This window comes from Stegostoma tigrinum, chromosome 20, assembly GCF_030684315.1.
Source record: "Stegostoma tigrinum isolate sSteTig4 chromosome 20, sSteTig4.hap1, whole genome shotgun sequence".
NCBI classification, from domain to species: domain Eukaryota; kingdom Metazoa; phylum Chordata; class Chondrichthyes; order Orectolobiformes; family Stegostomatidae; genus Stegostoma; species Stegostoma tigrinum.
Window position 1 is genome coordinate 37,278,552 of NC_081373.1, and position 20,554 is coordinate 37,299,105.

Consider the following 20,554-nt stretch of genomic DNA (forward strand, 5'->3'; position numbering starts at 1 on the left):
CAATACACCAAGCATTTCATTCGACACAACTGTCAAGCCTACTTCTGTAGGTCACATCAACAGGGTGTTCGCCTGAATACTTTTCATCCAGGATTCATGCTACACTTCACACTCTAGCAAGTGCTAGCACGGTCTGGTATCTAAAACTGTGTTTAACTCCTGCTCTGGCTGCAGCCTCCTCTTGCCTGCCACCTCTTCCCATGCAGATTCCAGCGCTAAATTATTACCTGAAGTGAGCATCCTGTCAGTCTCTGGAAAGGTGGCTGCCTGTGTGCAGGCAATTGGTGGTGATTCTGTTTCATCAGTATCTTCCTGCTGTTCCTCCACTTGATCGTCCAGCACTGTTTGGTTAAGTAGTTTTCTTGGTTATTTGAGAGGAGAAAGGTCATGATGAAGCGAAGTGGCGAAAGCAATAGCTGCATGCTTTCACCATCTGAAACTTGTACATCAGGGAAGGATGTGGAGGAGTGGTAAGTGTGATATGAACTGACATGAGCCATGGGTATATTTGCCATCTTTTGTATTCTCAGTTTATTGCTTGTGACTAACTCAGTCATTCCCACTGAAAAGATAGTGAGTTTTTAGGTGCTGCTCCATCTGGTTATGCATCACTTAGTCCCGCAAAGAGTGTGGGATGAGTGTGGTGCAATCTGCTTGGCTGATATGGCTATCGCTGTTGAAAATCTGGCGCTGTGTGCAAACTGTGAGCCGTAAATGTTAAGCCTGGAGCACCACTTACTGTATCACGCTGAGGCAAGGCTATAAATTTTCAGAATGATTCTCAATTGAAATAAACTCGCGGTAAGAGAGTAAAGATGTGTGAGCAGCATCTTGTCTAGTGACTGAACTGATAGGATATGGAATATAAAAATGAATTCATTGATTTTTAGCATTTGTGTGGGATCATTGAAACTTTTATAGCACTATATTCAGGCTCTCAAGGCTTTACTACTGGCATTGACCATAAAAGCTTTTTGGTCCTATTGTGTATCCCAAGTGTCTCCCTGTGCCTTCTATGAATGTAGGACATTTCTCCACTTCTCCACCTCCTACCTCAAGTGTTGCATCTAAGAATTTTGGAGCATTCTCTCACTCCTGTTGCACCATAGTCATTCTTACAAGTCAGATTCCCTTCCCTTGCTGTTTCCAGCACGTGTTCCAACCCAAATGAACTTCCCATTTCAGAAGTGTCGGTTTGCTTTTGGATGGCGTAGGAATCATTCATTTACTCCTGGGCTACATACTTGTTCAATGCGTTGGTAAACCGAAGCTCGTGTGCTGCCTGAATTGTAATGAAGGGACATGGGTAAATTGTGCAATGCCATTCATGCACTATTTTTTGGGAGCCATCAAATTTCGCTCCCTAATCATTTATCTAAATAAATAAGGGGACTTATATTGTATACCATCTGTTAAAATTTGGACAGTTAAAGCTAAACCTGGCCTTCTTTGAAAGGCATGAGATGGTATTTGCAGAAAACTCTGAATCTACTGAAAACACTTTGTGTCTTCTAATGCAGCAGAATGTAATTATTCAAACCATTGACCTACACCTGGAAATATCTGATCATTAGTTTTAAGAAAAAAGACTGAGCTCAGTAATGTTTCTTCTCAACACCAGTAATCAGGCATATATTACAAATCTCTAATATTACCATTTATTTTCCTCATTCTTCATTGCAGGTAGTGTATTTATGAAGAACATACAGGTGGATGCCTATGTTTTTACATCCATTCTTTTTAATAAGAGGGAAATCATTGGTAGCATGTTAGGAGTCCCCCAGTGTGCCTGCTGGCAGACAATCTGAAATTGCTATAAGCCATAATTCTTAATGGAAATAAATATTAAAACATCAAAACTGGTGAGTGTTGGATTGGGTCAGATGTAATTATTTCTAAAATCTCAGATCTGAACACAGGCTGTCATGAACCATTTCTTTTAACAAAGTTGTAAAAGGGGGACAAAACACAACCAACTTGCTACTGGAAGCTGGTGTTACTGTTTAGCAAACCTGGTGATGAAGGATGGAACCAGCCCTGTTTTTATAGACTAAGACATTTACGTATAGACCTGCATATAAAAAACCTGTAACTCCTAAACTAGCAATCACAGTTTAAGCCTGTTCCTATTTATAGGGATGCAAGTGAGTTCCCAGTTCATTTCTAATCGCTTGTACAATTAAGTGGAACTAATATACAAGACTTAATGGGGTTGGTTGTAGCACCATTTTTGTTAAGTTATATGCTATTTTTCTGCTATTTTGAAGTTAACCGTGGCCTCAGGAAATTTAGGAAACTGTTTTTCGGCAATGTTTTTAGGTGACAGCTGCTTCTCCTGCATCCGCCTGCTTCCTTCATTTGTCCACCCCGTCATCTGACCCCATTTTCCCAGGATGAAGCCAATCACCACCTATTGGCACTGTCCTAATCTGTCTCTTGACACCTCACAATTACCTCCAGAGCTCTGAGCTGTACTGTGCCTTGCTCACCTTCTTGCACTGTCTAACGTAGCAGCACAAAACCTATCGAATTCCTTGGCTGTGGCTTCTGCTCCAGAGTTCCCAACCCGACAAACAGCTGAGTCCATCACTCAAGTTGGCTTCATGCAGGAATCCTGGTGGAATAAAAAGCTAGAGATAATGGGAACTGCAGATGCTGGAGAATTCCAAGATAATAAAATGTGAGGCTGGATGAACACAGCAGGCCAAGCAGCATCTCAGGAGCACAAAAGCTAACGTTTCGGGCCTAGACCCTTCATCAGAGAGATAGGCCCGAAACGTCAGCTTTTGTGCTCCTGAGATGCTGCTTGGCCTGCTGTGTTCATCCAGCCTCACATTTTATTATCTTGGAATAAAAAGCTACACTGGAGTCCAGAATCCTTTTTTCAGGGCAACCTGGGCTGCAGCTGCCCACTCACAAATCCTGCACAGGAATGGTTGGGAACTGTATTGCAGTAAAATTGCAAATTAACACTATTATTAAATCATAGGCTTCAGCGTTAACAATTATGGTTTACTGTTTATGACTTGAATCATTGTCCTTGCTATAACACCATTGAGACTGAAAATTTTTAAACAGGTATTTATATTTCCAGTGTCTGACTAGAAGAATCACATGACAAGATTTTACATTTTAAGCCTTTTAATGTAATGAACAAGTGAAAGCAACATTATCCAACCCTTCAGTAGGTAACTTATACTTTAAAGTACAGAAAAAAGGACACCCCTTTTAACTTTTAAACCGACCAAAAATCCCTCTTGACAATTCTGCTATACTTGATTGGAATTGCAGTTGAAAACTTTTAATCTTCAGGCATTACTCCAAAGCTATTCTCAGCTGTTGATGGATTTCTTTCTTTTTCCCATCCAGTAGTAATCTGAGTTGACTTCCACAGTGCGAGTCACCTTAAAAATTCCATTTTCAAGCCAAAGCTAGATGAATCTTCCAGCCTTTTTTAAATCCTCATGAACTTAGTTTTCTCAATCTGAGTATGAACCTCCAGCCTCCTCCATGGATGTTCTCTGTCTCTGAAATTCCTGACACCTGATATTGTCTGTGAGGTTTAGGAATAGCGTAGGAAAACCTGCAACTCAGCCCTACATGGTATAGGTTGTCTCGAAGGCACATAAATCATGCAAATCACATGAGCCTCGTAACCAGGTAAATATCCTAATTAGCTATTTTCTAAACTCCGCACCCTCCACACTCCATTTTGTTTTGAAATCATACACACAGTTGAAAGGATAGCAATTCACAAAATGTAAATTTCCTAATGCCTCCCATGTGGACCTTGAAAACTAACAGTCTACCCAAAGTCAACACAGATGCTGTTGCCAATGTTTACTCATTTGAACATCCTTCACCCACACAATAAGTTTCTTTACTTTAGTCCTTCTATCCCCATAGCAACTAAGTCACCCAAGCTGATGGACAGCAGAATTCAGATCTGGTTACACGACCGACCTCCTGTCATTCTTCCATTTCATCTTAAAATAAAGAGACTTCCCCAACACACAACTTATTAACTTTGTATTTGCACATTGTATAGAGTTTCACACTGCCACATTTTGGTGTTGAGAAAGATGATACATCAGTAATTGATACCAAATAGATCAAGTACAGTGACAAGAAATTTGTTATTGTGTTCAATACAGCTTACTCAGATATTGATCGGAGGTGCTGCATGGGGTACCTTGAGACAAAACTCCCAAAAGTGTCACCGTCATGAAAGATGGTGTTCTTAGGTATCTGAATAAATAAAAACATCTTTGTTGAATATGCTGAAAACTGTCAAAAAATATAGTTTTCAAACCCTATTGAGATGTGAGCAACTAATCTCTGCTGAAACTATAAACAAAACACTACTGCACTGTAGGTTTTGCATAATAAGCGTCAGTCCATTTTTCCACTGTTTTGCCTTCTGAGAAAGAATACACTGACGGCCAATGCAGAGGAAATCCATCCCTACAATAAGAGATTTAGGATGCTATCTTGCTAATGAAGTTTTAGTGTGATTGTTGGGGTTTGTGCAATCATTCCTAGTTCTGACAACAGCCAATGGTCGCTTTGGAGATACAAGTGGAGCTAAACAATCTCCAAAAGTTGCCAGTGCAAGGCATCTTCAATCACATACGGACAATTTTTGTTTTCCTATTCAAAACAAATAAATTATCTCCTGAGTTGATGCAAAAACTTCAGAATGACCACAGTCAACTAAATTTTTATTATAAGGTCAACTGGTCATTCAGACCGAAGTTTAATCATTTCTCAAATTACAGGACGCAAATACTTGTGTTATATTTGCCCTAATTAAAACTGTTATATACATTTTGCACAGAGTTGAGGACTTAGTCATCCATTTCTGCTGGGTTAGGCACACCGCCCACAAGAATATCAATGGATGCACTGCTGAGTTTAATGGTGATGCCATATATTTATTCCGGATCTAGCTGGGTATATAGTTTGCTTGTCCACATGACTCACTCCTTCAGAGACTAAAATAAATCACTGGCAAGGAAAGGGGAAAGAAGCATGCAGTGTTTAGGATGAGAATAAAATACAGAAATGTGTTAATTTTAATTTTTCTCTTCCTTTACTTGTTAATTAGAACTTGACCAATGAGGAGCAAGTGGTTGTGATTCAGGCCCGAACAGTTTTGACATTGGCAGAAAAGGTAACATTTTTAATGTGATTAATCTGAAACGATCCTTCACAATATAAAAAAATTAAACACTTGAGTAGAATAAGGATTTGTCAGGAATGAGTGCACTGAATGAGTTAATGTTAAAAGAAAGTGAAAGAAATGAAAGCAAATTTTTAGAAAGATGCTTTTGAAAAGAGTTTGAACTGTGCATTATTTTGTTGGAAAATGGCAATCAAACTTGTAAAATTAATGCCCTGCAGCTTAAAGCACACACTGTAAATAGCATTAAATGTAAGCAACTGGACTGGACTCACAGGAATGTTAATTGTGCATTTAAAACATACCCAGCCATTTTTGTGCTGGCTATGCTTGAATTCTGCAGAGTGAGAATTATTCACGTCATGATATTTAGTTTCCAGCCTGAATTGGCACTGGTGTTATGTGTTTACTGAATGTCTCATGCAAGGTCGAAAGCACTTCTGCAGGATAAGCAAGATGACTAGAGGGGTGTACTTGACTACGACTGCAATCAGTGCCCCTGACTACCTGCTAATTGCACCATATGCTATTGCTTAATAATAGACCTCTGACTTTAAATCTAGATGAGAGAACCAGCAGTTGGATATGCTTTACCTTGAGTGCAGGCCAATGATCTTGGCTTCTAGCCCACTGCTCCTCCTCACTTGCTTCACGGAAAACATTTTAGGTGAACTGTTGATTCAACACATAATTTATGCCTATTTCATTTGTACTGGTATGAATCCCTACATTGTCGAAAACATTAGGAATTTATGTGACTATAAATGTCATGATTGCGGTTGATTTTAAGTGAGTAACTGCATACTTCCTGACACTCCTGATGCCAATACAAACCACATTGTAGAAGAAAGTTGTTTTGTTGTTAACTTGACAAAAGTCTGATGTAATAGACACATGTTTACTTCTCCAATTGGCTGTGGTATATGAAAGCAAAACTATATAGTTAATTTACTTTGGGACATCATGTGGGAAAAATAAAGGTGGATTAGAAGGACAGGAAAAGACGTTTAAAAGAAGACAACAGCTTGCACTAGAAACTCAATTTGAACAGAATCTTCACGTTTTTTTCCCAGTTTCATTGTGTCCACTGTGCATGGACGCATATACCACACTTCCGAAAAAAACAATTAAGCATTGGAGTTAAATCTCTTTATGTTTGCTAGATGAGAAAAAGGAAAAGTAATCTTAACAGTCAGATTGAAACATCGCGTTCTATTTTTTGTGTAGTGAATACATTTAATTCAGAAATTAAGCCAAACTGGGATTGCAACTAATTGAAAATGACCTATGATTAATGTCAGTAAGGCAGGTGGGAATCAAAGTTTGAACCCAAAAGGAGTCCTTTATGAAAATATTTAACCATAATAAGAAATGAATTTCACTTCTTCTTCAATTATGTATGAGGCTGTTTGATTTTTCACTCAACTTCCAGTGGTTACGGCAGATTGAGGTGACTGAGTCTGCACTACAGCAAAAGATGAATGACATTGAAAATGAAAAGGTAAGCAGTATACACAAACAACATCAGTGATAATAAAACCTCCATACAAGAAACGTCACAGCTTCTGAATTATTTCTCCTCCTGTTCATAGGAGCTTTTCAGTAAACAGAAGGGCTACCTGGATGAAGAACTGGACTACAGGAAACAGGCCATGGATCAAGCTCATAAGGTGTGATTCCTCATTTTCTGCAAATCGTTATTTTTGAAATGGCACTAACTTGTTGGCATTTTGATTTATTAAAATAATGTCCACTGAAATCCCGCTGAAGTCATCGCAAGCCATTAACTGCATAAGAATTGTGCCTTTAAGTAAGCAAAGAAGATGCCTCTCCAGTAAGGTGTGGTGATAGTTTTTCCTGATTGCAGTCAGGTGAATGGGTTAAGAGGTCCATAGGGTGCACAACTCTAAGGCTTGACTCTAACTCAAAGCCTTCTGGCCACCATTCTACAAACAGAATGTAATTTATGCTCATAATGCAAATGATTATTCCAAGTACATTTATGATTAGGCTTTCAAGTATACAAATAGTTTTTAAAGTGTTTGTTGATGCCACTGCATGCACTTCGCATCAGGAAGGTGCTGAAGACCTTCAACGTGTGCATAAGATCCTTCGACTACACTGAAAACAGCAATTGTTAAGGAGACCGGCATTATTTTGCAGAAGTACTCATTGTTTTTGTTTGCGTTTCAATAATACTTTGTTCTCTTTAAATAATTCAGCTGCTTCCTATTTTCCATGGTTTGAAAAGCAACAACCACAGTTCTGAGAACTGTCTCCTACAAAGCACAGCCAACTATTTGATAGCTTTGGAGGAGGATATGAAGAGGCATAATAAAGTCATGTGTTTATAACTGCGGTAACATTTCGCAATTTCACCTTGCACAATTACTACATTTTGTTCTGTACTACAGTTGCCCAAACCTAATCCTAATTGCTCCATACCTCCCCATAAACATGGTTGTTCCCTTAAACTGTGGAGTACACTGGCAGCAACTACATCGGGATCTACCACACTGACAGGCCGGAAGGCTTGTGTTGTATACACTGCCAACAAAAGCAAGATATGAAGGAGGAATGAAAAAGCTAGCATGTTTCATGTCTTACAAAATCTTACACTTTCCAAAGGGAAACAAATATGTCACCATCTGGGACAATGGTGCTGGAATACATGGTAACTACATATTTGAAGTTGGATTGGAAGATGAAGAATACTGTATCATCCTATAATTCAAATACTCATCCAGCTTCCCAGTTAATGGAAAGCATATTAAAACACTGTAATACAGTGGAGCTGGTCATGGGGAGAGCCATTTTGAAGTAAACAAACATAAATTGGACCTCTGTGTGGTCATTTGCAAGTTTTACTGGTTTTTCCTTCAGGGATACTCTCTCAAACATTCTTAACATCAATTTGGAATTTCCAACAATCCACAGCACTAGGAATTATTTTTCCTAATCTCTCTCTCTATCTACATTCTCTTGATGACAATTTTAATTTGGTGATGTTTTCTTTCTGGTTCTTTAACTGAAAAATATGTTCCCTAACTGTTAGATGGGATCTGCTGGATTTAGAAGATTCTTGGGCTTTAAGACCATTTTCATGTCTCATCACAATGATGTTGGAGTTCTGTTCCCCTGCACAATCTTCTCAGGGAGAGCTGCCTAAACAGGCGTCTAGCACATTACAATTCAATGGGAAATGGTGGGCAGGCTGTGCAGGCAACAGGGTCAATTCCAGAATTTGGAGGATTGACACTGGTGGGGGTGAGGGGCGTGGAGGGTATGTGTGATCATGGCATGTAGAAGACCACAAGCTAACTTCAAGATGCAGACCCATCTGAAAAAAATCTGATATTTTAAAAGTTCCATTTATCCACAACTGTGAAGGTATCGCTATGGAGAGTCATCATGATCCCAATTGGCCTGCTCTCGTATCTACAGAGCTCTAGTCTCCATGGATCCAGAATTTTGAGGAGGTGCTAATGGACCCTGCAGTGACCTACCACCAGGTGGCTCCATCCACTATCTGCCAGGCTTTGCCTCAGATGGAGCGGGGCAGGGGCATCTACTGTCTGGAATTTCCCAACCAAGTGGGCACTTCATTGTCATGTATTAACCACCTCCTGCTGCCTGCAGTGTCAGTCTGACCCTGTCTCTGACAAGACCATTTCGGTGTGGCAATGTGTCAGGAAGCCACCATAGTGGATTGACTATTTTCCAAATTTAATCCCAGCCAATGACTTATTTTAGTGGGAGCTGGAAGAATCTGCCAACTCTATCAAAACGTGTTGTATTACCAAATCTCCTCAAAGCTTTTTACTGCTGAAATAAACCTGGATATCAAATCTCTTTTGACAAGATTGTCAACCAGAAAGGGGTGATAAAGATAGCATAGTCACTGAAGAGGAAAACAGATTTTAAGATGGATTTTCTGAGGAAAAGACTGATGTCAATTTTGCATAACAAAAAGGAGCCAACAATTAACTTTGGCAGGCCCTGTCACTCTGGCTTCTTTTCTGGCTGTTCATCTTTTTCATAGCCTAGGATTTTTACCCTGAGTCTTCCAAATGGGACCCAGAATGTTCACCTTCTAAACATTCTCACAGACAAAAACTCCTCTTTCAAACTTCTCAATTCTCTATGCAAATATCTTTCCTTACACTTCCAGGGAATATAACTTGACAGTGTAGCTATATTGCTGTATGCAGTATTACAATCATACATTTATATCATGCCTTGATGTGTCAGTAGTTCATATAATGAACCAATTGTTTTGTAACTTTCATAGTAACTATAAATTTGAATGATCCTGACTGTTGTAAGACACGAGCAACAGTGGGTTGTAACAATAATTTTTTGGATGAATGCACAGGGCAAGTGACAAAATGTGTTGAATTATTCAGTGATTGATGTTTGTTTTTCTTAAAGTAATAGCAAATGTTTCAATCATTTTGCCATAGATCGGATCAATTTTGAAATGAGTAAAATACATGAAACAATGCACTGTGCAATCTACATTTTCTTTGTCTCCATTAGACCCATTAAACCTCTAGAGCCTGTTTTGAGATGTATAGATCCCAAATAAATAATACCATGAAATCACATGAATGCGTAATTGAAACATCCATTCAGCACACTGGAGTTGTTGGCATATTTTTCACCAAATGTTAGTTTCAAAAGCACATCACTCTTCATGTTCTGGAACTAAGTTGAAACAACCCTTGCCCTTGAAAATTATAAGCTATTCCACCATCAGTTACCAGCAACAGCATTGTAACTGTAGTACTGTATGAGCAATGTGCATGTTCATTTTACAACAGCGGATTCTGGAGCTGGAAGCCATGTTATATGATGCTCTGCAGCAAGAGACTGGTGCAAAGATGACTGAGCTTTTGTCTGAAGAAGAACGAGAGAAGCTGAAGGGGGCAGTGGAGCAATGGAAGCGTCAGGTCATGAGTGAGCTCCGGGAACGTGATGCACAAATACTGAGGGAACGAATGGAACTTGTCCATCATGCCCAACAGGTAGATATTTATTAGCTGTTCACCATCCGAAGGCATCTCATTCAGAAATGGCTGTCATTTAAAAATAAATGTATGCTATAACTTGCAACAAAATGTACTAACCACATAACCTAAAGCAAGCCTTAAAAAGAAAACCAGGTGTAAAGTAGTCCTGCTGCATAATTGGGATTGAAGTAATGGTTGCTCTAGATCTGTAAACAGGACTGATATTCTCATAATGCCTTCAGAAAAACCCTCAGAAAAATTCTGTGAATTTTGGCAGAAAAATGCTACTAATTTAATGTATTATAGCCTACTCTCTGTACTAAATATTCAGACTTGCTGTTAAATCCCTTCAGTTATATGCCTAAATACTGATTTAGGCTTACTGTTGAAGATTCTGAACTACTGTGTGATCATAACAATGCTTATGTCGGTAGGAACCAGATTCTTGTCCAAGGTAGGAATATTTCTGCCCAGGAATAAATTTGCAGACAATGGGCCGGATGTTAAGGATGCATGGTGATGTTAATAGACAAGGCAACCGGCAAATTCAAGGGACTAAGAGATATGTTACGATTCTAAATATTTGTGACTTGTTGATCAATTTATGTCACATCAAAGTTTGCTTTGCACAAATGATCTGGTACCCTCAGCCACTTGCTTGATTTACACATTAATTTGCCAATGAAAGGCAGCAAGGTAGGTCTAGAATTTAATAACATTAATTTTTTTTCACAACATGATGACTGTTAATATAATGCTTCTCTGGCCCTGAAAAAATGACAGTTTGAAGTGTTTTATCTCATTTATGCTTTTAAATCATCAAAGATTTGTTAAAAAAAGCTTAATTTTTAATTTTTTTCATAATTTTCTTAGTTTTCCTTTGTGTCTGTTTATCTGATTTGGTATAATTCAATCCTTCTGTCCTCCTCTGTGGGCAGAATTTTCTGGATACTCTTGGAGAGAGTAGGAAATCAGGAAGAGAAATGTAATTGTTTGGGGTGGTGTGCAACATTCAAGCAGTAGCTTAAGGTTTTGGTATTAAGTCAAAACTTTCAGGTGTGTGAATCATCTCAACACTAATAGTTAAGAAGCTCTTTTGCATTCGTTACCATTAAAATCCCACACCATACTCATTAAAATCCCAGGCCACTGGAATAGCATTCATGGTCAGAATCCTTTTAGTGACCAATTGTGTTTTTTTAAAAAAGTGTCTTTGCAAACTTGAGTATATATCTAAGTTATGTGTTGGATGAGGGGTCTTCTATCTGAATCCTTTGGTGAGTGTACAGTGCAATATGTTTCATACTGGAGATTTCTTCATTAGCAAGATGATTCTGAATGGGTGGTGCCAGATATTTGTATTATATTGATTCCAGCTGATGATGTTACTGGACAAGTCAGATCCCAGGCTGAAATCTGGCTTGATAGATCATTTTACTTACTTTGATGTGGTGGTGTTTCATTGAAACAAATGCTGCAGATTTGGTTTTTACAATAAAACAGATATTTATGACGCAAATTGAAAATAAAATAGAACAAATTAAGGAATTTATAACACAATTTGAAAGATTTTAAAACACATGGGAAAATATAAATCTACTACCAACATCATCACTTTTCAGTACACAATTGCCAGAGAGTTTGCTTCTTTGTCAGATCTGTATATTTGACTTAACTGCTTCTTTCAATTCCTGATCTTGACAGCTTGATAGCTTCTTCACTGTTTATCCATAACAGATCTTAAACTTTCTTAGCTTCAAATAACCCTTGCATAGTTTTAACCAAGCACTTTTGGTCTGGAATATTCAAACTAAAACCCTTATGCTGAGGTAACCTATTTACTAACTGCCGAACTAACTCCTTTCACCAGTGCAAATTAAAGGCAGCGTTGATGATGAAGTGTGCTGGCAAAGGTGAGAAAGCAGGTGAATTTGTCAAGGGGTGATGCTAGAGTAGGTTGGGCATGAGCAGCTGGAGGAGAGTGAGATCCAGGGAAAACATCATGAAGGTGAATTCAAGTGGTAAATGGGATGATAGTGACTGGGAGAAATTGAAACATGACAGAGGGAAGAAGAAGCTTATCAATGATCATGAAGGTAGTCTTATGTTAGAGGAGAAGGACTGAGAATGAATGAATTAAAGGAAAAAATAATGTGTATCATTTTACCTGGGTTTGGGCCTCTATATAGTCCTTCATTGAGAATTTGCAGTGGAAATGGAAGGAGCCTCCAGTTCGGTTGCACATATTTCTACACAACTCTTGCATGAAGCAAACCAAAAATAAAAACAAATCATTGTGTAAAATGCGATTGGAGGACTATTTGCTGAAATGAAGCTGTAGCATCTCATATTCCGATCTGGGCAATGTAATCAGAGCAATGAGGCAGCTCACATTCAGCCAAGATGGCTTAGGGATGTTGGATTGTTCTAAGTTGTGCAAAAGCCTTCACTGTCCTGGGAGCCTTAACCTGATCAAGGGGCAAAGGGTTGAAGCTATAGCAAGGGATAATAAACGTGACCAAGTGTCAGTATGAGCTACATCCCACGTGGTTGCAATATAATGTTATGCTCAAAGATAAAAGCTGAGCATGTCAGACTGAGGAACAGGACAAATAGACATGGGCCGTGCAGGAAGGGTCTCACCATGATGGGGTAGGTACAACGTAGGCATTCACCCAAGATCTGAGCAGCCAGATTAAACGTGCAAATGTTAGTAGTACGAGAACAAGTTGTCTCGAAGAAGCCAACCATATTATCCCTGATATTTTTCATCAACCCATAATTGAATGTAAAGTGCTTAGCAAACTGAACCAACCCAGAAGCTGTACTGATTTTGTTGTATCAAAGAGAAGATGAAAGAATGCCTGTCAACAACAACAGCAGGGACATGAGGCTCATGGGCATCTAGCTTGGAGCAAAATGTAACACCTGAAGAGGAGAATTCAGTTTTTCAACACCCTTGAGTAATGTATGTTTGAGGGTCTATCAAAGGCACCACAGTTACCTGCAGATAGGTGAATGCCAACGCTACAGGCATCTTCCCATGACAAGGAACTCAATCAGCTACATCTGCCACCAAAGGTCATTTGGAAGGTAGCGCTGTATCTCTGGCATTCAAACTCACAGTGGGATTGAACTTCCTCCCTACTGTCTCCTTTCAAAATGCAAGAGGCTTGTGTGATATCTCCCAATAGACCACCCCCAAGTGCATTTGTGAGTTAACGGATGTCCTGCTCAGGAAAGCACTTTTGCTTGCGCAGTTCACGGGAAAGCCAAATTGCCTGAGCCTTTGGATTTGCATCTGTTGCTGTGTTCCCTAGCTCCAAGGGCCCACCAGCTGCCCATGTGTGGTAGTCAGACCTCTCTAGCATCACCCAACCAGATTCCTGAACAGGAAGGGTAGTCACTCCTTCAATATCCAACTCATTTGTATCCAAAGGTGACAATTCCTATAGATTTGTACCTGTACCTGTAGCTATAATTTTACATTCTGCACAATTCCCAGGTTCCTCAGAGTGTTGATGTCCCATCCTCCCCATGCAACCCCACCTCACTGTCAGGGACAAGTGATAATGTTAGAAGATGTGCCTAATGAGCTGCTAAGGAATCTTCAAACTGGTGACAAACAGCAATATAAGGCAGCCTAAACATCAAAGGCCATAATTGACCAGATAATTAGTCCCCTAAAGAAGAGATGTAGTTACCTGGACTGTTCAGAAGGAATACTCTAGCGACTGTCAGATTCTTTCTGCAGGAAAGTAATTGTTTTCTGTGCCAGAATTTGGCAGATGCTGTCTGGTTGTCCTCATCTAGAGGGCTCTGGCTTGCTAGGAGATGTCTGCAGTGATGTGGTTGTAATTTCTTCAGCCTGAAGTGATGGAGACATTGTAGTCACTAACTAATGGTAGATGGAGAGACGGAAAATGTCTGGAGTGTGCTAAGATGCCACCACTGGGTGCCCCTTGTCTGACCTTTCGTTTTGCTTTGATGCATTCCTTGAGGTAATAGGATGTTAGTCAGGGTGCCTTAGCCGCCTTTCGTTTAAGCATTGAATGGCTTGACCATCCATAGCCATTCTGTGGCTTGAGCAATGGAGTGCAAGTCCCTATATATTCAACAGATCCTGACCATTCCACTGGGCCTGACATTTCACAAAGGGACTGCCATCCATTCCATGGAGGCAGTAGGCATGCCGGAACATCAGGCAGAACTAGGCTAGGCTCTTCCACCTTCTGCCTCAGTTTCTGTACATGATCTCTGGCATCTCTACCAGTCATTCCCCTGCTTGCCTTTGCATCTCTGTCGGCTCATTAATGGCTGAGACCAGAGCATTATCATCAGTCATATGCTCAGCAGAGGCCCAGCAGTTGTCCTAGAGTCAGTAATCCTGGCCCTAACTTCTTCACCAGCAGTGGGCCCGTGTCAATGCTGTGTTCTGATCACGGTCCCAAGACTGAGCTTCCTGACTTTTTCTCATTGGAGGTGGTGCTGGAGATCCTGGTGGAAGTAGGTCTGACAGTTTTCTGTTTTTATCCTTGGAGTAAGAGTGTCTATGGAGACTGTATAGAAGAATATAAAAGTGTATCAATGTCACCAGCTGCCACATTATGCCAGTTATGTATATCTGGTTGAGGAAGGGTCACCGGACCCAAAACATGAACTCTGTTTTCTTCTTCACAGACTTGCTGAGCTTTTCCAGCAACTTTGTTTTTGTTCCTGATTTACAACATCCACAGTTCTTTCAGTTTTTATTATGTATATCTGTTGCTGCTTCATGTAGCAGAGAGAAGGACTTCTCACCAGATATACAAATCCAACCCCTTCTTCACCACAGGCCCAGTATCTTTGTCCTCTAGCCTGCTCCATGTCCTGTTCATCAAACAGAGTTAGCATAAAGAAGTCAGGCATTCCTCCCCTATCTAGGCAGGTTCATGCTTATTGGACACGTTTTTAATCGATGGATGGACAGAACATTGAGAAACGGGCGTGTGGGTGCATGAGTACTTTCCCTACATTCATAGCTACAGGTTCTGCTAATAGACCTCAGAGTTGTCAGTCTGTCCTTGTACTGATGAGAACACCCAGTGGGACATCTGATGTGCCCCATCTAACCTTTAGCCATCACATATTTAAGTTTTCGTAGTTCTGATATAAGGCATGGTACCTGATGGTATCTGACCTGCTGAATGTTCAACATTTTTTGTTTGTAATGTGTACTTTGGTGTTAGAGCCTCTACCACAGTCATATGAATATTCCAATTAGGTGTAGGAGTTGGCCACTCAGCCGCTTGAATCTGCAGATCATGGCTGATCTGACTGCTGTATGTTCACAAGGTACTCCAATAACCTTTCACCCCATAGCTTATCAAGAATGTCTTAAAAAATTAAACAACTCTGCTTCCACGGTCTTTTAAGGAAGAGAATTCCAAGGAGTCTTAACCCTCTGTGAGAAAATTATTCTTCCCACCCCGCCTTAGAAATACGTGAACCCTTTTAAACAGTGAGTCTTAATTCTGGATGCTTCTAGAAGAAAGTAAACATCCTTTTCATTTGCACCCTTGTCAAGAATCCTCAGAATTTCAAATCTATAAATCAAGTCATCTCTTACTAACTAAAGTCATCACTTCTAAATGCCTTAATATATTATCATTAATACAGCTCGTAACTTTTTTGGTATAACAGATGTGAAGTTAACTGGTTTGTAGTTTCCTTCTTTATGCTCTGCAGTTTTGAACAAAGGAGATATATTTATTATTTTCCAATCTAATTGAATCTTCCCTGAATCTAGGGAATTTTGGAAAATTGAAACCAAGCATCAACTATCTTTCTGGCCATTTGTTTCAATAGTGTCTCAGCTTGCAGTTTCAACAATTTGCTCACCGTCACTTCCCTAGTGATTGTCATTTTCTTGAGTTTCTCCCTGCCTTTCATTTCCTCGTTATTTCTGGATGTTACTTAGATCATCCAAAGGAAAGACTAATACAAAATACCTATTCAATTCAACTGCCATTTCCTTATTTTTCATTGCTAATTTCTCAGGCTCACTCTCTGACGGACCAACACTCAATTTGTTAAGTCTCTTGTAAAAATGATTATAGAACGCTAACTATTATTGCTATTTCTGGCTAGTTATCTCATGATGGAAGTATTGCAATGTCAGTAGCTAGATTTAACTCACATGCACTTAATACACGAGGCATTCAGTGGAGCTAATTGCCACAAAACCTGTGTGACAGTGCAGTGCTTTGTAATGCTTCATGTCCTCATGAGTGTGACTCAATGTTGAGTAAACAGTGAAACAAATCCTCATGGAATTCAGCAGATGTTTCATCCTTTTGCCCAAGTGGAGACAAATGTTCTTGTGTTGTCCAGGACCATGGACCTCTGCTGCTACCAACATCCCAACAGGCCTTGTCTGCCAGGATAGCTGCCTGTTGCTATAGCGGGAAAGGGAGTTACCTTTCTTCCCCTGTTGCCTGGATGAAACTACAGCCAGGCATTGGAATGACATTGTCTGGTCTCAGACATTTCCATGGATAGGTGGGGTGGGTGGGGGGGGGGGGGGTGGGGGGGGGCGCGCGACTGACACAGACTGCTGCATGATCTCGGCTTGCTAAGAGTTAAGAGTTGTTAGGGTGCTTTTGGCAACCAGAAGTTCGATCCTGGAAAGGTTGCCTGCTATGTAAGATTCAGCATTCGACTTGTGCATGAATATGTACTGAGTTTAAAATCAGATGAATGTGTGAGACAATCCAAACCAACCCTGAGCAGAACTCCCACTTTTTCATATCCAACACCATACTTAGATTTCAGAATGGACCATTTCAGCAGGAAGAAGGAAAGATCCAGTCATCATCTAGAAATTATTTGAGGGCAATATGAATACTTAATACATTTGGTTAACATTCCCTCTTCCTCTGTTTTTAACACCAAAGTTAACCTTATAAATTTTAAAGCGATTAGCTAAATGGTGGATAGACACCTGCCACATGAACATATTCATCTACTAATATGGCACATAGAAATTGAACGTAAGATTAGAATTCAATCAACTATTTATAATAGTACTAGAATTAGTATATTCTAATTGTGTTGTTTTGCCTGATATGTTTTGCATTGGGAATACCTCAGTATCTGTTCACTAACCCACAAATACAGCTCAATAAAACTTGCATCAATTGTTAAATTTTTTGTACTTAATTCTTAAAATAGACAGCTGATTAAAAATTGCTATACAATATATTAAATTGATAATTTCATTTCACAGAAAATAAAAGAGCTAGAAGAAAGGATTGAGGCACAAAAAAGGTTGATAAAAGAGATGGAAGAAAAGGTAAAAACAACTTATTTAGCATGTGGATAACACAGCAATAGACAAAACATTTAATTTTTTATTGAATTTGATAGAATATCGGGTGGAAAATCTTACATAAAAGGCAATAAATTTTGATACAAGATTTAGAAAAGGGACGATTAACTCTCTCAACTATTCATTTTGTGAGAGAGCTGCAAATAATGTCTCCTTGCCAATTAATCCTTTTCAATGTTTCTTTGCCAGTGACTATTATATGAGTATTGCAAAATATGGAAATTGAAACAGTGCGGAAGAGATGAAGCTTTTTTTTAATGTTTTTATTGTTTGTTCCGTCAATGCTTGATATGGCAGCTAGCTTTTGTTTCAGTTATTTTACCTGTGTCACATTTCACAAGGCTTAAATTCTTGTTTTCTGTCTGTTCTTCCCTATTTCCTTTCCTGTTCATTTTTAGTTTTTGTTTTTGTTTTTATTTTTTTCTTTAGCTTTCATTCTTTGGTCGTAATTCTTCCAGGCAGTTGGCAAGGAAGGTAAGGTTTCTACTTTGGTAGAATATTTTTCAGAGACGGGATGTGAATTGGGTGTGCATGTGTATTTAATACTCAAATCAAGTGGGCGCAACACAGTTATGAACTAGATATTGCTTGGTTGATTATTATATTTTGACATGCCTTGGTTAATTTTGTTGCTGCATTTCCAGTAGCCTTTATTTTGACTTGAAATGTACAACGTTTGTTAATCCAGCTGTGCTTCCAAAAAAAATTTTGACCTGCAAGTTCTATTCGGTTTTCACACATGACTTGAATATGAAGATGGAAACAGGGCTGCCAATGCTCACAATGTTAAACAGAACCACTGCATGTATAAAGCACTAATAATGCTAGCACCCTACGAAGGCAATAAAACAAAATGAATAAAGTTACCTTGTCCCTAATTCCAGCCTCTAATTGATTTTGTTGAATCAGCAGACGTAACTAACCGACCCCACCAAATATGTCCCATTTTCCTAAGGAACACAAATTTGGAAAAGATCAGTACTAACCTTTTTGAGCTGTTCCCAAAAGTCAGAATTCTAGTCTCACTTTTATTTCCAATACCCTTCAACAGCCTGAATAACCAAAGATTTGTTAACCTACTCCCTTGAAATTAGAACATCCTCCTATTCACCATCGGCAATGAGATATACTTATCACTTTAATACTGCAAATGTACTGTGTAGCAGAGATAAGAGTGATGCATTGCAGCTTAATACTTCAATTCATGCTTCTTAGAGTAATAAATTACAGGAGTTGCATGATTAATGAATTGTCTTTATATTTAATGCATGTTGATTTAGTGGGGGCAAATCTTGCATCTCTCTTTGTCTTTTCAATATTGAATATCACAGTGAGATGCAATATATTTTGCAATTGCTTCTAGGTTCTTCTCCTCTATAATTTCTTGTAAACTGTTCTGTTATTCCCTTGTACGCTCACTATTACGTCTTGTTCCTGACTTTGTGTGTCTCTACATTAAAGGATAATACCCTTAATTTTTTTTTCCAATTTCCCAACCTGTCAAAGTGCATTAGCAACTGGTAAGTTTGTTCCCTATAGATTAATTTACTTCAATCCTTTTGCCCCAACCCAATTGAAACCAATAGCAAACATTGAGAGTTTTGTTTATACTGCATCTTCTGAACCATCATGTAAATTTTATTGAAAGTTATAATTTCAGTGCCTGTGATAGTCTATTGTTCAATTTCTTCCAGCCAGCCTTTGCATCTCCGACTCAACCAATCAAATTGATTTTTTGATATTGTTTAAAAATTGTAGGGGTGGATTCTATGTTTAGGTTCTGGACATAGAATGGATTAGGAAGTTTTTACAATGGATAAATTACCCAGTCCACTAGTTGGTGAAAGTAGCAGTCTACCCCATTAGACATTTCAACAGATCATGACCAGAATTTCTCCTGAAATCACATTTTAGTCTTGCATCAAATTACGTTGGATTGTTTACTTAGTGCTGATTAATTTATTTGAATGACCACCAAATTTTACATGAAAAGATTTATTTGTATAAATTAGGCCAAGCAATCTTGCCTCAAAAGCAATCAAAAACAGTAAACTGATTGCTGAGGTAAATATTTTCAGTCAAGTCTCTGCTAACTATCTGACTGTTCCTCTCATGCAGTTATATTCTAGATTAAATTCAATATTCTGAATGTGTGTAAGGAATTTTAAAAAGTTCATTGAGGATGTACAATAAAGATGGGGACAGCTTGAACTTACATGTAAAGAGTTTAATCAGAGAATCAACCACCATAAAAATGTTAGATTTTATCTGGTGTAACATATAGTACTGAATATGATTAATATTCTCTAATTTTCAGAGATTATTGCTTTTAAAGTAATAAGCCACGCTCTCTATTGAATTCTACGTTTTAGTCTCTTGAAAAAGTTCTGTCAAATGCTGACAGAGCAATGTATCTCATTGCAAATAATTTCACAGTTGAATCAATAATTTATCTTTATAGTTGTTTGCCATGTCATGACATGATATGGAAAAGTTACAATATGCCTCCAGAACTGGTGGGATTTGAATCAAGACCCTTTGAACTAGAGGTAGCAAAATTGCCACTTTGTTTATCTTTGTATCCTTGGTTTAATGGGTATTGTTTGCAAATCAAATACCAATAAACTTCCCCAATTACAGACCTATAGGACCAGAAGATGCAAGAGCAGAAGTGGGCCATCAAGTCCATTTTACCATTCAATGAGATCATGACTGAATTGATAATTGTCAAATCCACTTTCATGCCTTATCCTTATAACTCTTAATTTCCTTACAAATCTGTCTATCTCAGCTTGAATGTATTTAACAACCCAACCTCAATGGCCCTCTGCAGTAAAGAATTCCACACATTGACCTTCCTCCTAATCTTTGTTTTAAATGGGTGACCCCTTACTTTGAGATTATACCCTTTCATCCTAGACTTTCCCACAAGGGGAAATAACCTCTTCACATCCACCCTGTCATGCTCTGTAAGAATTTTAGATGTTTCAA

General features: G+C 38.8%; 1 protein-coding gene across 11 annotated transcripts in view; it reads left to right on the forward strand.

Annotated features, from left to right (window-relative positions):
* Positions 1-20,554, forward strand: part of jakmip3 (Janus kinase and microtubule interacting protein 3) — a 351,944-nt gene that overhangs the window by 241,856 nt on the left and 89,534 nt on the right. For 8 of the 11 annotated variants that reach the window (XM_048551242.1, XM_048551243.1, XM_048551244.1 and 5 more), the window contains 6 exons: positions 5,108-5,173; positions 6,615-6,683; positions 6,775-6,852; positions 10,006-10,209; positions 17,462-17,527; positions 17,962-18,037. In XM_048551242.1, coding sequence (XP_048407199.1) covers positions 5,108-5,173; positions 6,615-6,683; positions 6,775-6,852; positions 10,006-10,209; positions 17,462-17,527; positions 17,962-18,012 — 534 coding nt within the window. In that variant the 3' untranslated portion in view covers positions 18,013-18,037. The remainder of the gene's footprint in view (positions 1-5,107; positions 5,174-6,614; positions 6,684-6,774; positions 6,853-10,005; positions 10,210-17,461; positions 17,528-17,961; positions 18,038-20,554) is intronic. The other 3 variants (XM_048551237.2, XM_048551238.2, XM_048551240.2) reach the window with 1 other exon arrangement.